Below are 16,562 nucleotides of genomic sequence, written 5' to 3'. Positions count from 1 at the left end.
ATTCAATAATAGTAGTCACCGCTATTCATACTACTCACTAATATCTTATTCTCATTGGAAATCAATACCTTTATCAATAAATATAGCTCTATTACATCATATTTCAAAAGTTTGTTATATTGTATTGTGTGACGGTTCTATGATTTATTTAAAAAACCATTAGGCTGTTTTCATTTTTCAAATTGGATCAGGTTAAGATGCGAACTTTCACTGAGGTTGATAGTTTTCTTGACAGGAACAGAATTATGCCTGTGATGACAAATACATAAAAAGGAAGCAGGTGTCTTGGACTGAGACTGTTGACAGGAACTGCTCTGAAGATACTGTCACAAGAAAGGAAAAAGATGATCTTAGTATACTGTCACAACAAAGGAAAAGGATGATCTGTACTAAGAAACCTAACTTTGTCCAAAAAAAATAGGCAGGGGTGAGAGACATAGTTGATAAAGAAACATCAGGATTTGGCTGGTTTTTGGAAGTAGAGGAATAGAAGCATCCATCAAACCAAGAAAACTGTGATTTATTTTGTAAATAGGACATGTTGATAACTGAACTGAGAAATAAGTATTTTGTATGTTCTAAGGTTTGAAAAATTGGGAGAATATAAAGCATTGTGTTCATAGGTTGGAAGACCCTTAGGGAAAAGTTAAAAATATACTATCAATGTACAAAACAGAAATCTCCATGAGAACAAATAACAGAGATCTCTTTATAGAAATAATTAACAGAGCTAAATGTAAAGTCATAGGTTGAAATAAAATTTAGTATGGAAATTTTGAGAAGATATAAATTCTCTTTGCTAAGAGAGTTGAGAAATCCTCAACCTGACTTCTCATTTTGAAGTATTATAGAAACAAATATACATTGAACCACACTTTGGTGAAGTTTTGCTAATTAGGAATGTCTGGGCTAGTCTATCAAAACAATATAAATAGCCAAGATTAAAATTGAGGTTTAGGCCCGGCGCCAGTGGTTCACACCTGTAATCCTAGCTACTCAGGAGGCTGAGATCTGAGGATCATGGTTCAAAGCCAGAATGGGCAGGAATGTCTGTGAGACTCTTATCTTCAGTTGACCACCAGAAAATCAGAAGTGGCTTTGAGGCTCAAGTGGTAGAGTGTTCACCTTGAGCTGAAAAGCTGGGGACAGCGTCCAAGCCCAGAGTTCAAGCCCCACAACCAACCAAAAAAAAAAGAAAAAAAGAGATTTAAATTCCTATTTCTTTAATTAGTTTGTCTAAATTTATAAATAACAAATATGCAAGAGAAATTTTAGACAATATAATGTTAGCATTTTTGAAAGATATACTCATGCTTTATTTTAATTAGAATGACTCATGATATAAGTTCCTAAATATCCATCCCAGTAAGTTAGAAAATAAAGACTTTTGTTTGATACTTCTTGTCTCATTAAGTCTTTACTATTTATACCTATAAGTTAATCATCAAAACATTGGGACACAAAAACAACATGTAACTTCTTAGTTTCAAAAATGAAGAAATGAATATGCAAAATGTGTACTTATGGTCAGGGTCAGGTGACATGTTTCCAGAATTGATATGGATTAAACACTAAAAGAAATAGTACTCCATTGAATCACTCTTTAAATTTATTATTTCATTTAGTGCACGGAGATTGAAAATAAATCTGTATTTATTTACTTTATCTTGTATGCAATTTTGAAATGTATGGAAAATATTCCAGCATAGGTAGATGCAGTTGTTCATGTTATGAAACAAGACAGGGAATTTGGAAAATGTAGATCATAGAGTCCTTCACATTTCCTTTTTGACCCTTTCATACTGTTTGTCCATGAGACAAAGACACCAATGGAGCCAGAGCAGGAACAGGAAGAAGGCAGTGCAGGGCTTACTCTCAAGGGTTGTGAGAGCTACTTCCACACTCATGTCTCTATGTTGACAAGTATGGTCTGTACCCTGTTCAAATCCAAATATTTGTCTTCTCTTGTTCTCAGTGTTCTCATTTGTTAAATTTTAGTATTAAATATTGAATCTTAAGCTTGTCAAGAAAATTTAACGAAAACACAAATTTCCTGGGGCCGAAAATAGTAAGGTTGTAACAAATGTTAACTGCTGAGGTTATTTCTGTTATTCTTTTTTTTTTGGGGGGGGGTTCGGTCGTAAGGCCTGAACTCTGGGCCTGGGCACTGTCCCTCAGCTCTTCAGCTCAAGGCTAGCGCTCTACCATTTGAGCCACAGTACTTCCGGCTTTTTTCGTATGTGGTGCTGAGGAATCAAACCCAGGGCCTCAGGCATGCAAGGCAAGCACTCTACTACTGAGCTACCTTCCCAACCCTATTTCTGTTATTCTATCTTATTTCTCAGGAAGGTGAATAAATATTGCAGTCCTATTGAAATTATTTATTACATGGAACTGTTTAGGATTGCATCATCACTTCATGGTTTATGGAAACAAATTATCTAGTTAAATTATGAGTTTCTACAAGGTAGCTATATGTTCTATCATGGTGGTTAATACTCTCCCTCTTCTGAATTCTGAGATGCTATTTGTATTATATAAGTAGTTCTTATTACCTTGAATTACGTGAAGGAATTCAATGATAAAGGAAATGTGAAAATATTTTAAAAGCAAAATAACTGTGTTCATATTTTAGTCTAGAATTTATTTTTTTACTATATGTAGTAAATAAAACCTCATTTCAACAGTAGTTGAAAAAACAATTTTAAGCTGTTTGTGTTAGTACTGGAACCAGAGCAGAGAAATAATGTATGAGAGAACAAAACTTATTTAGTTTAATTTATATGTTAAGCTATCTTTAAAAGGGGCATGTAAGAATCAGAATTACCCATGTTTATGATTATTCTTATTCTGTTTACCCTGTACTTTTTTAGTAGATACTACATTCTAGAAACCATTATGAATTCAGATAAAACTATAAAAACAATGAAAATTTTCTAGTGGAATAGGTGGTAATGTTTGTAAAAAAATCATTATGTAGCACTTTCCTTATCTGAATTTATTAAATCTTAACATGAATATATATATATATATATATATATATTCCAATATATTAAGTTCCAGATAAATCAATCTAATTTTCATCTAACTCTGCTGAGTACAACCAGAGACAAGATATACCAGAGGATAGTTATCAGTCTTATATTAATTTAAATGTATTTTGAAAGTTTCTTTAAAATTAATTCTGTAGTAGTAGTGGCAACATTGTGGGAAATGGTTCTAGGACTTCAAAAGCATTTTCAAGTGAAGTCATATGAAATTCAAGTGACAAAAAACTTAAAATCTTAAACAGGAGAATGGGATGGACTGTCACCTGCTTTGTGATAGTTATGAATATATAACAATCAGTTTTTCCATTAAACCCCCACTAGAGAGAAAACAGACTGGACACCTTCTCAATTTGACTACAGATTTTATACCGAAGACATTATGTTCTATCCCAGGCTTTTCATGTTCGCTTCCTTACTACTTCTGTTCACAGTGTTAAGTATTTCCAGTTAAATCTTATCCTCAGCTAGCCAGATCATTTTTCTTTGACAGATAAATATTGAAGAACCAGTAATGGTCAATAATTGCCAGGTATTGAATAGAGTTTTCTTATATGGACCATTTACTTGCCAATGTAATACCTCGATAATGGTGAAAATGTTTGCACTCTTTATGAGAGAATGCTTAATGAAGATAATTTAGAATTATTTAAAGTGAAGATATGCTTTATAATTCCCATGGTCTCTATATTTTTATCACATTCTTCAACCCACAGAAATTGTTTCCTTATGATATTCTGTGTCTGCATATGCCTTACCAGTTTATACTAACCTTGAAAAATTTTCTTTTTCCCATTTCAAGTTCCACCCAATCTGACTGTTCCACAGGAAAAATCACCTTTGGTCACCAGAGAAGGAGACACAATAGAACTGCAATGTCAAGTAACTGGAAAACCTAAACCAATCATCCTTTGGTCTAGAGCGGATAAAGAGGTGGCAATGCCTGATGGGTCCATGCAAATGGAGAGTTACGATGGAACACTGAGGATTGTGAACGTGTCTAGGGAAATGTCAGGAATGTACAGATGCCAGACCAGCCAGTACAATGGATTTAACGTGAAACCGAGAGAAGCCTTGGTGCAGCTCATCGTTCAGTGTAAGTGAATTCCTTTTCTAAAATGTATTTCGATCTGGGAATAGAGAACGAAATGATTGCATTAGCCTCTGAGTAAAATGAGGGGAATTTTGAAAGTGGATTAAGATAAAATATTTCTTCTATCTCATTGCCATCCAGTTTAAATTAGTTTTCTATACATCTGGTTATTACTTAGCTATTGGAAAAGAATTGTGTTTATGTGTATTATGGTAATGATCATAATGGGGGAACACGGCTGGTTAATGCCAAAGAATCAACAAACTAATGGCTAAGAACTGTCTGTGTGCAATGAAGCCATGTGGTAGCTGGAAATAATTGTTATTTCATGTTCTACCAATCTTTTCTTACCAGAATTCATGTCTCTGCTTCAGGCAATCGCATGCTCATTGTCCAACTTATCTACCTATTTTAAGGAATCTCTCTTCTGTAGTTGTGGAGGCCTAATCACTGAAATGCTGTGTTTGCATATCTGAAGCTGTAACAGTAGATTATACAATTACCTAGTAATAGAGAGATAATTCAAACAGATTTTCCCTACAGTTTCTGCCCAACTTATAGCATCAGATAAGTGCTTAATTGTGAAGCAGGAACAGGATAATTACTAAACTGTGTTTTATTTAAATCATGTAGTGCTTCTGACAGAAAATCCTGTAGACATTGTGGACCCTTTATTTTCTTTTAAAAGTATCCGAGTCCATTCAAGAGCTTAAAAAAATGGAGGGATGTTTCTGGTCATCATATTAAAATCAGCACAAAATTTTAGTATTCAAGCTTAAGACAGTGTATTATCAGAAATACTGATTGTCTCTTTTATAATTGATGTATTTGGTAAAGGGCACCAATAAGAACAGGTAAGATTCTTTAAATGTAGGTAAAAAGTTGTGACATTTTTTGCATTGTGAAGCAACTTCTTCAGGAAAGGGTACAACCTAGCAGAGTTTCTCTGAGAGCCAAGTCTCCGTGCCATGACTACTAGAGGCCAGAAAACTTTCCATTTCTGGTGAGAATGTCACCATATCTTTTGAAAAACGTATTTCTACCTCTTCTGAAGAATCTGGTAAAGTGTGTGTCTGAGTTCAAATAACTGATAACAACTATTCCCAAGGCTCATGCTCCATAAGTGAAGTCCCTACCAGCAGATTCCACCTACATATTTACCCTAAGGCTTACTTCAATAGGCCTAATAATGGAGGATCCTTGATAATACATTTTAAGTGATAAGCAGTGTAACATTTAAAGTGATTTTATTTTTTTTATTTGAACATTGGATATTAATGGTACTTGAACACTGATATGCTATAAAATGTCATGTCATATATATGCATAAAGATATGCATGCATGCATGTTTCATATCATCTTCAGTAGTTAGTTCTACCATTCTAGATCACAAGCCAGCTTTTTATCTTTATGCACTTTTTATTGCTAGTAAAATATATTTTACCTTGTAGCTGTTCATTAGTTTTTTTAGTAAATGCAAATTATAATAACAAAAAATATATATAATAATAAGTATATAATATGTTTGTAAGTATATATGTATACATATGTATATATGCATACATATATTTATAAACATATATACATATATACATATACATTTACATAAAAAATATATCCATATTAAATATAAGTGATAAATGTCCATGTTGTAGAAAGATCGATTAAAGCTGTAGATCTCCAAATCTGATTATTCATTCCCTAGCAGTAATTATTTTGTTAAAAAGAAAACAACACAATTTGTAAAGATACATAATTTATTAAAAATTTTAAATTATTCTCTCCATTTATTTAGGCTCTTCTTAAAGTATGTATATAACATCTGTCAGAATCTAGAATTACTAACCATTTCATATGTCATAGGTTCACAATAATTTAATAGAGTAAATTATTATAATATAGTTCAAGTTTCTTATTCTTAGAAGAGAGGTTTATTTTGAAGATGTTCTAGGTTTCTCACTTGAAATTAGAATATGTAATATAGACCAAATTAGGAAATACCAAATGCTCGTTTTTCATTTTAGAGTATAAAATGCTTTAAAATTGAACCTAGTTGAAGAAATGATGAATGAAACAGACATTGAGAATGTCAAATTTTAATGATAGTATTATTGTCAACCATTAGTTTTATTCACATGGGTCTGGAATCATGAAACATCTTTTGCAGCAGGCACTTGGGGGATATGCCTATAATCCTAGATATTAGGAAGGCTGAGGTCTAAGGATTATGGTTCAAAACCATCTGGGGAAAGAATGTCTGTCAGATTCTAATCTCCAGTTAACCATCAAAACAAGTGAAACTGTAGCTCAAGTGGTAGAGTGCTAACCTTGATTGAAAATGCTAAGGGACAACACTTAGGTCTTGAGTTCAAGCCTTAGTACCACCCAAACAAATGTATAAAGAAATAAGGTTTTAAATTAATATTCTAGTTCATTTTTATTTGAAACATTAGAAAAATGATGTTATATCATTTTATTATATCATTTATATACCATGATTTATATATATATATATATCATATATGTTATTTGATTCACTTAAAACTAATAGTATATAGGGTTAGCAAAAGAAACCAAATAATTCCCTAGGCAAAGATAAATAATAAGAGACATTTAATATTAAGTAAAAATGCCATTGGACTCTCATGTGTATATGTTAAATGAAGAAACTCAGCTATGTCTACTAAAGTCAAGTTATTTTTATCATAGTTTCAAAATGTGATTAAAAATGTATTTAAGATTATACTGTAATTTGATGGACTGCACTATTTTATCTTATTTAGAGAGGTGAATCTTAAAATTTTTGTTTTGTTTGCTTCTTGTTCTAGTGCTGGGGCTTCAACTCAAGGCTTCCTGCTCTTGCTTGGCTTTTTCACTTTACCACATGAGCCCTGGCTTTCTGTCGGTTAACTGGAGATAAGAATATCACTAACTTTCTACCCAGCCTGTCTTCAAATCTCAGTATTCAGATTCCAGTGTTCTGGGCAGCTGGATTACAGGTGTAAGCCATCAGCTCCTGACACAGTAATGTTTAAATGATTTATTAAAGTGAGTGTAGCTGGGCACTGATGGCTCAAACCTGTAAGACTAGCACCTCAGGAGTCTGAGATCTGAGGATCTAGGTTCAAAGCCAGCCAGGTCAGGAAAGATCATGAGACTTTTATCTCCAATTAACTACCAGAAAGCCAGAAGTGGTGCTGTGCCTCAAGTGGTAGAGTGCTAGCCTTGAACAGAAGAGCTCAGGGACAGCTCCCAGGACCCCAGTTCAAGTTCCACAACCATTACATACACATACAAAATAAAAGAGAGTGTAATGTCAACTACATTTTTTTCGAGGCTCACCTGGAGAAGTTATTACTTGCAATGAATGTCACCTGGCTGGTAAGGGTCCACCATGCACAAACACATTTGTATGTGACAAATGACAAGATATTTCTCTCAGGAAGTAGAAAACTATATTTAAAAAAAGACTGACAAGAGTAAGTTGTATAAAGTAAAGCTTTCTGTTTAGCTCTAGAGTATGTTTCTTGCTCCTTTACTACATCTGTTATCCAAATTAAGAAAATTCATGACAGAAATTAATCACATCTGTTGAGAAACCGAAGACCCCATTTCTGTATCCAAAGTAAGACTGAATTAGAAGAAAAAGAATGTAATCAGACACTGGAGGCACATCTCTGAAGTTCTAGCTACAAATGTGGCTAAAATATGGAAGCTCAGTGTTCAAACCAGTGTAGAAGTATCCAAGAGATTACATCTCCGAAATAATCAAGAAAAATTCATGCTGGACTCTTGGCTCAAGGGATAGAGTTCTAATGGAGCAAACAAGTTGAGCAAGCATAAGACCCTGAGTCAAATGCTGGTACTAAACCAAAAGAAAAGGCCATAGATTAGGGCTTTTTTGTTTAATATCAAGAATCTCAATGAGCAGTGTGTATCTGTTATTTTCAATCAAAATAAATATCCATAAAAGTGTAATTTCAGGAAATATATGAATGAAAGCAAATTAAAGACAATGGAACACATGTAGCAAATATTCTCACTTTATGAAAATAATTGAATGATTTTCTGCAGTGTTAAGATGTACAGAATGACTATATTGAAGCAATATAACTACTTTTGGGATTTTTATAACAAATTATTCTTAGTTGGGTGCCAGTGGCTCAGTGGTATAATTCTAGCAACTCAGAAGGCTGAGTTCTTTGAATCATAATTCAAAGCCACACAAAGCAGAAAGAGCCATGAGACTTTTATCTCCACGTTACCAGAAAAAAAGCCACAAATGGAGGACTGGCTCAGGAGGGAGAGCACAAGCCTTGAGCAAAAAAGCTAAGTTACAACACTCAGAACCTCAGTTTACATCCTAGTACCAGCACAAAAAATATTCTGAAAATGTCAGTAACTAGACATTAATCTGAGGGTAATATGAAATCTAAAAACCCAAGCAAAAACAGGATTCCCCTAGAAAAATGTTAAGGACTACCCAAAGTAATTTACAAATGTCAAAACACAATTTTTATTTGCAATTTGAGGAATAAAATATTCTGAATAGCTTTAATGATTAAGGTGGTTTTCTTATTTCCTATCATAATTCAGTCCATCCCTTTTCACTGTTGTAAACATGATAATTCAGTGTTGCCTCTCTGGCTACTTTCTGTCACTCATTTATGTTCAAAGCATTTCTTGAAATCTCTTGCAGCATTTATGTGACTGAGCATCATCTTTTTAGGTTGCTTCTTGGTGACTCTGGAGGTCCATACTGGGTAGTTCTATGCTGATTGTCATTAGTTTGGACAGACCACTTTCAAAACTTACTGAAACCATGAATTTTAGCAGAGATACTAGATGCTTTATTTCATTAATCATTTATTTCATTCTTATTTCACTATCTCCTTCCTCAAAATTCTTCTGTAATACCTGTAGAGTTAAAATGAATAGCACACACACACACATATAAACACATACACACATACACACATACACACATATACACACAGAGACACAAACAGACACGGATTGAATAGTTTCTAACTAAAACTATTGTTATCTAATTGTAGTCATTTCTTTCACCAGAGATATCACTTGACTCTACTAGACTTTGATTTTGTCCCATAAGTTAAATTACCTTTGTGGATGTTCAAAGATTACATTAGAAAGATGAGTGGTAAGTTGAAAGTTATTTTGAAAAGGCACCAGGTGAGAATTATATCATGACCACATCCTCTATGTAACTCCAGGGTAAACTTTGAAAGAAGCTTTCATTTAGATTTTCTTTAACCTTTAGAGTCTTAGTCTTACAAAAACATTTATTACAATATATATGGCTTCTGGCAAGTTATTTCTCTAGGCTTTAATTTCCTTATTTCCAATGAGGGGGAAATGTTTCCAATTTTCAGTTCATATTTCAATATTAAAATAATTTTGAAAATAACATATAAAATGTCATATAGCACCTAATGAAAATCACCATTATTACCATTTTGACTTCAATTTTAACATGTAATTTATGGTACATTTTATCCTAAAATCCACTTTCTTATTTGAAGATTGTTCCTAATATACCACTATGACTTAATGCATTCAACTGCTATATCAAATATACTATAAAGGAATGTGTGATAAGTAACATACATTTCAAGATCAAGGGTGAGGCCTATTTTTTTAACTTATAAACTCATATGGTGGATCCATTCATTTACTGAGGGGTATCTGGGTTGGTTCCATATCTTAGCTATGGTGAATAATGCTGCGATAAACATAGTTGTGCTATTAGCTTTAGTATGGCCTTGTTTCTGATCATTCAGGTAAATGCCCCAAAGTGGGATTGCTGGGTCATAGAGGAACTCTATGTGGAGTCCTTTGAGCAACCTCCATACTGCTTTCCAGAGTGGTTGAACAAGTTTATATTCCCACCAACAATACAGTAGGATTCCCTTTTGGCCACATCCCCTCCAACATCTGTTGTTCTTAGATTTCTTGGTTATTGCCATTCTAACTTGGGTGAGGTGGAATCTCACTGTTGTTTTGATTTTATGGCTAGAGAAGTTGAGCATTTCTTCATGTGTCTATTGGCCATTCTTATTTCCTCTTCAGAGAAGTCTCTCTTTAAGTCTTTAGCCCACTTACTAATAGGCAGTGGTTTCTTTGAGGATTTGTGGTTGGGAGATTTGAGTTCTAAGTATATTTTAGATATGAGACCCTTGTCCATTGTATGGCTAGCGAAGATCTTCTCCCAATCCATGGGTTTTCTATTGATCTTGCTTGTTAGGTCCTTTGCCATGCAGAAAATTCCATTTGTCCAATTTTTCTTTGATTTGTTGTCTTTCTGGGTCTCTATTAAGAAAATTTTGGCCTGTGCCAAGGAGATGACCTTCAGTATGTGAATGGATCAAGAAAATGTGGTATATGTATGCCTTCATCAGAAAACATGACACTGCCGCATTTGTTAGAAAATGGAAAGACTTGGAAAAAATTATATTAAGTGAAGTAAGCCAGACCCAAAGAAACATAGGCCTTATGGTTTCCCTTAATCTGCAATAACTAGTATATGTCTAGGACATGCAGAAGAGGTCAAAAGCTATGTACATATGACCATATAAACTGATTCTAAGTGACATTAACCCAAGGTAGGGACACAAGAGATTTTTATCTTTCTTGTTGTTCTTTTTTATGTACTTACAATGTATTATGTGATTTTTTTGTTTCTTTGTATGTTCTTCCCCCATGATACAACCTCTGTTTTCACTGTATTTGATGTCGGTGCCCTGCATCTTGTATATACATTTCTCTAATTTGGAGAAGGGAAGGGATATAACAAAATGCTGAAATAAGGATACAGGATGGCCCATTGTAACAATGAGATGTACAAGCCACTATGTTGAAAATGAACTTTCCAACTTTTCAGGAATGGTGGGGGGAGGAGTTGGGGAGGTGGGGAGGAAAGGTATGGTAGGAGATAAACAAAGGAGGGGATAACAATGTTGATAGGAAATGGACTCATTACCTCCTCATGTAACTGTAACCCCTCTGTACAGTATCTTTACAATAAAAAGTATATATTTTAAAAACAAAAACATTCAAAAAATTAATTAACTTTTTCATGTGAAAAAACTCATATGGTAGAAAGGGCTATATATTTCTCTGAACATTGTTTTATTAATTACAACCATTTCTGCTATAATTTCATCTTCTAGTAATCACTTGAGATTCAAATATGCCTTCATTTTTCTTATATTTTTAACATCACAATACTAAATGAACAAAATGATTATATTCCCAATTTATTGAGCTATTGTTTTTCTTTTCTAGAGAAAACTTTGAACGAAAATTCAATTGGGTAATAAAGCTTTAATTTTACCTTCCCACTTTAAAATATACTCTATAAGCATATGAATTGCAAAATGTTTTGTTTTGGTTGTTTTGTGTTTGTTTTTGTTTTTGCCAGTCATGAGGCTTGAAATCTGGGTCCAGATAATATCCATGAGCTTTTTTAGCTCAAGGCATGCACTCTATCATTTGAGCTACAGGAACACTTCTGGATTTTTTGAGTAGTTTACTGGAGATAAGAATCTCAAGGGGTTTACTGCCCAGGCTGGCATTGAACCACAATCCTCAGACTACAGCCTCCTGAGTGGGATCACAGGCATGAATCACCAGCTCCTGACTTTGGAATGTTTTTTAGTTTGTTAAGAAGGTAGTACTCAATAGGAAATGTATTCATTACCTTGCTCATGTAACTGTAACCCCTCTGTACAGTACTTTTACAATAAAAAAGTACAAAAAAGAAGGTAGTACTTTAAGAATTAGGTTTTTAAATTTTTTATTGTAAAAATACTGTACAGAGGCTTTACAGTTTCATGAGTAAGGTAATGAGTACATTTCCTATCGAGCAGTGTTACCTCGTCCTTTGTTTATCCCCTAACATCCATTCCCTCCCCACCTCTCCAACTCATCCTTCCTCCCCCAAGTTGTAAAATTCATTTTCAACATAGTGTCTTGTACATCTCATTGTTACAATGGGTAAACCTCCTTCCTTTCCTGAAATTAGAAAAATGTATATACAAGATGTGAAAACAGTGGTTATACATAGGGGAAGCACATACAAAAGAAGCAAAAAAAGCACACATAGTACATTTTAACTATGTTAAAAATAATAGCAAGAGAGAATAAAAAGAATTGTGTACCTATCTTGGAGTTCATTTCACTTATGATCATCTTATGTAGTCAAATATATATAACTTTTGACCTTTTCTGCTTATCTTAGACTTACACTAGTTATTGCAAATAAGGGAAACCATGGGACATATGTTTCTTTGGGCCTGGCTTACTTCACTTAATATAATTTTTTCAAAATCTTTCCATTTCCTAACAAATAAGGCAATGCCATTCTTTCTGATGGAGGCATAGAATTCATATATATATATGTCTATATATATATACATAATTTTCTTGATCTATTCATCAACTGAGGGGCATCTGGGTTGGTTCCATATCTTAGCTATGGGAAATAATGCTGTGATTAACATGGTTGTGCTGGTAGCTTTGGTAGGACCTTGTTTGTGATCATTTGGGTTTGTGATCAAGTGGGATTGCTGGGTCATATGGGCGCTCTATGTGAAATCTGTAGAAAACTAAAACTAGATCCTTATATATCACCCTGCACCAGAATCAACTCCAAATGGATCAAAGACCTCAAAGTCAAAGCAGATACCCTGAAACATTACAGGAAGGAATGGGAGAAACTCTAGGGCTCGATGACACAGGCTGAAATTTTTTGTATTTTTTTTATTATAAAAATGCTGTACAGGGGCTGGGAAGGTGGCTCAGTGGTAGAGCGCTTGCCTTGCATGCTTGAGGCTCTGGGTTCGATTCCTCAGCACCACATAAGCAAAAAGAAAAAAGCCAGAAGTGGTGCTGTGGCTCAAGTTGGTAGAGTGCTAGCCTTGAGCTGAAGAGCTGAGGAACAGTGCCCAGGCCCAGAGTGCAGGTCCCACGACCGGACCCCCCCCCCAAAAAAAAATGCTGTACAGAGGGATTACAGTTACAGGAGCAAGGTAACGAGTACATTTTCTATTGTTGCCTCCTCCTTTGTTTTCCCCTACCATCCCTTCCCTCCCTCCTCCACCACTCACCACGCCCCGAAATTGTAGTCTGTTTTCAACATAGTGTTTTGTACATCTCATTGTTAGAGAAAAACTCTGAAGAGGAAATAAGAATATCCAACAGACACATGAATAAATGCTCAACTTCTCTAGCCATAAAAGAAATACAAATCAAAACAACATTGAGATTCCACCTCACCTCAGGTAGAATGGCTATAATCAAGAAATCTTAATAACAACAGATGCTGGAGGGGATGTGGACAGGAAGGAACCTTACTGCATTGTTGGTGAGAGTGTAAACTTGTTCAACCACTTTGGAAAGCAGTATGGAGGTCCTCAAAAGACTCCACACAGAATTCATTTTTAATGTTAGTTAACACTAATGATAATTAAATTTATTGCCCAGTATTCTTTCTTTAAATGTTTCTTTAGAAACATTAATCAATTGAACCGTGGCAAAATGTTACTAATTTGATAAAAATAACATTTGTTTGTTCCTAGATTGTCCTTCCCTTTTTCATTGTAGCTAAAGTTGCTTCTAAAAATAGAGAGAGAAGAGAAAGAAAGAAATAAGAAAGGAAGAAAGAAAGAAAGAAAGAAAGAAAGAAAGAAAGAAAGAAAGAAAGAAAGAAAGAAAGGAAGAAGAAAGACAAGAAAGAAAGAAGAAAGACAAGAAAGAAAGATGGGAAGGGAGGAAGGGAGGAAGGGAGGAAGGGAGGAAGGAAGGAAGGAAGGAGGAAGGAAGGAAGGAAGGAAGGAAGGAAGGAAGGAAGGAAGGAAGGAAGGAAGGAAGCAAGGAAGCAAGGAAGGAAGCAAGGAAGGACAAAAAAGAAAGAAAGGGAAGAAAGCAAAGAAGAAAAAAGGGAAGGAGGGAAAAAAGAGAGAGGGAGGCAGGGATAGAAAGAAAGAATATATAAGATAGTATTTAATTTAAACTGTGCAATATAAGAACTACATTAATGGAAAATAACAATGGTTGCAGACTTTCCTGTCCCGCAGAAGCTCCTGTCTCTTATCACCAATGTTAATGGCATCATTTCAAGTGTCCTTGAAATGGATGACCAGTTACAAAAACCACTGCCCTTACCAGTGCAGTAACTCTTTTACCCAGAAACAATTCCACTCAGAGCTGACATTCTTTCTTTGGCAGCTTCTCAGGGGTATCACCTCCCAAATATTAGAGTAAATTAAAATTAATAGATATGTGAACTTTTCTCTTTAATATTTTTCTCAAACAAAAAAATTGTTGACCTTGAAAAAAATATTCCATAACTTGAATAGCTTTTTTGAATCTCACAATTTGCACTTGCTAAGCAAGTTTTCTACCACTGAAGCCACAGAACTAATTCATTTCACATTATGTGTTATTTTATGTACATATAGAGAGTCTTTTGTTTTTTTCCTGGACCACATTCTTAGAGTGATTCTTCTCTTCATGTCTTCTATTAACTGGGATTACAGTCACAAATCATTATGCCTGGCTTGTTGGTAGAGATTAGATTGGATCTTATCTTTTGTTCTTGATTTATTTATTTATTTTTGAACAGGTCTCAAACTATAATTCTTCTACTTCTTCAAAATAGTTGGAAAAATAAGTGTGAAACACCAGACCTGGCCTTGAATATTTTTTAAAAGAATACAATTATACTAAATGAATGAAAGGAGATAAATGTTTAAATAAGTGGGGATTTGGATAGTATTTAATAAAATAAGCACTTCTTGTCATGTATGAATGAAATGATAGACATAATCTTATCTTTGAGTATTCTCATTTTCTTTATATACATCACTGCCTATAATTTGTTCCATTAAAGTTATATTAATGTCTCAACATGCATATACTGTTTTAGCAGAACTAGAGCTTGAACTAAGGGCTTTGTACTTGCTAGGCAGTTGCTCTACCACTGAATCATGCCTTTAGTTTTCATTTGCATGGTAATATTGAGAAAGGATCTCACATTTTGCCTGTTTTGGGATTATCATTCTTCTATTTTAGGCTTGCAATTGAAACTAGAATTAGAGGCATGTACCACCACAAAAACGTCTACTGAAATCCTTGGAAACTTATTTTTCCCATTAGTCTTTAACTGTGATCTTATTCATCTGTTCTTCTCAAGTACCCCAGGTTACAAGTGTGATTCATGAGCAGTGGCTAAAGATATATTCTAATGTACAAGTCTGGTATATAATGTAAAGTGATGAATATCATTTTTTATATATGAGTTCAAAAATATAAGTAATTTTATCACATTTTCAATTCCCTTGTTTATTTAAAATGTTGAAATACAGATGAATTAATTAACAAGTCTCTCTCACACACATTCACTCATCTACACACATCTACATTACAGATGCAGATGGTTAAAAAATTAGACATCTGAATGTGGGTACTAAATATCTATCTATCTGCCTACTGACCAATACATCTGTTTGTCTTTCTCATTGTTGGTCCCATACATAGGAACACTTATTCCTTTAATGTATTATCTTTCCATGTCTTTGGTGATATTATACTTGCTAATTATCCTTTAATCTTCTAGCCTTGCTTTCTTCTTCTCTTGAATCAGATTTTGGTTTTAGTCTCCTCTTAGTCTATGCTCACTCTATGACTTAAATTATCATTGCTGTGCTATGATTATCCTCCATATTTGTAACTGGTACACACTAGTTACTGAAAAAAAAATGCCAAATTAGGCTCCCGATTAATTCTAAAATCTAGTATGACTAAAGTTGAATTTATAGTCATTCCTTTGAGATACTTTTTCTCCCCTTGAATTCCTGGTGTCACCTAAAAGGATCTCTCTAAGCTAGGCACATTGTGGTTCACACCTGTAATCCTACTCAGGAGGCTGAGATCTGAAGAACATGGTTTGAAGCCAGCCAAGCAAGAAAGTCTATGAGATGCATATCTCTAATTAATCCAGAAAAAAAACCAGAAGAAGAAAATGGTAGAGTGCTAGCCTTCAGCAGAAGAGCTCAGGAAAATCCCCCAGACCCTGAGTTCAAACCCCAAGATTGGCACCTAAATAGACAAATAAATAAATAAATGGACCTCTCTCAATTCTCATCTCTATGTGCAAGTTCAACACTGCCTTATTTTTAGCAGCACTGTGAATGTTGGATCCTGAAAATGTCATGATTTTAAAATCAGATTTCTTGCTTTCATCATAATTTGTCTAGAATGCATTTTCATATTTGTCAGGATGGGAATAAATTTCATTAAGCCACACATTTCTTCCTATGTGAATTGAACAAAATGATGCTTGAAAAGTGTTTAGTTTCATGTTTGATGCAGAGCTAGTATTTTCTGTTACAAATTC

The 16,562-nt window shown here is 34.2% G+C and overlaps 1 protein-coding gene across 5 annotated transcripts in view; it reads left to right on the top strand.

Annotated features, from left to right (window-relative positions):
- Positions 1 to 16,562, top strand: part of Mdga2 (MAM domain containing glycosylphosphatidylinositol anchor 2) — a 715,677-nt gene that overhangs the window by 577,447 nt on the left and 121,668 nt on the right. For 4 of the 5 annotated variants that reach the window (XR_011373061.1, XM_070027506.1, XM_070027487.1 and 1 more), the window contains exon 8: positions 3,850 to 4,143. The exons of the other annotated variant lie outside the window; for it this stretch is intronic. Coding sequence is in view for 3 of the 4 variants with exons in the window: in XM_070027506.1 (XP_069883607.1) it covers positions 3,850 to 4,143 (294 nt within the window). In the remaining variant the exon portion in view is untranslated. The remainder of the gene's footprint in view (positions 1 to 3,849; positions 4,144 to 16,562) is intronic. 5 annotated transcript variants of the gene reach the window in all.

This window comes from Dipodomys merriami, unplaced genomic scaffold, assembly GCF_024711535.1.
Source record: "Dipodomys merriami isolate MVZ:Mamm:240054 unplaced genomic scaffold, mDipMer1.0.p SCAF_1, whole genome shotgun sequence".
NCBI lineage: Eukaryota > Metazoa > Chordata > Mammalia > Rodentia > Heteromyidae > Dipodomys > Dipodomys merriami.
The sequence above is the reverse complement of the archived record's forward strand: the minus strand, read 5'-3'. Positions and strand labels throughout refer to the sequence as shown.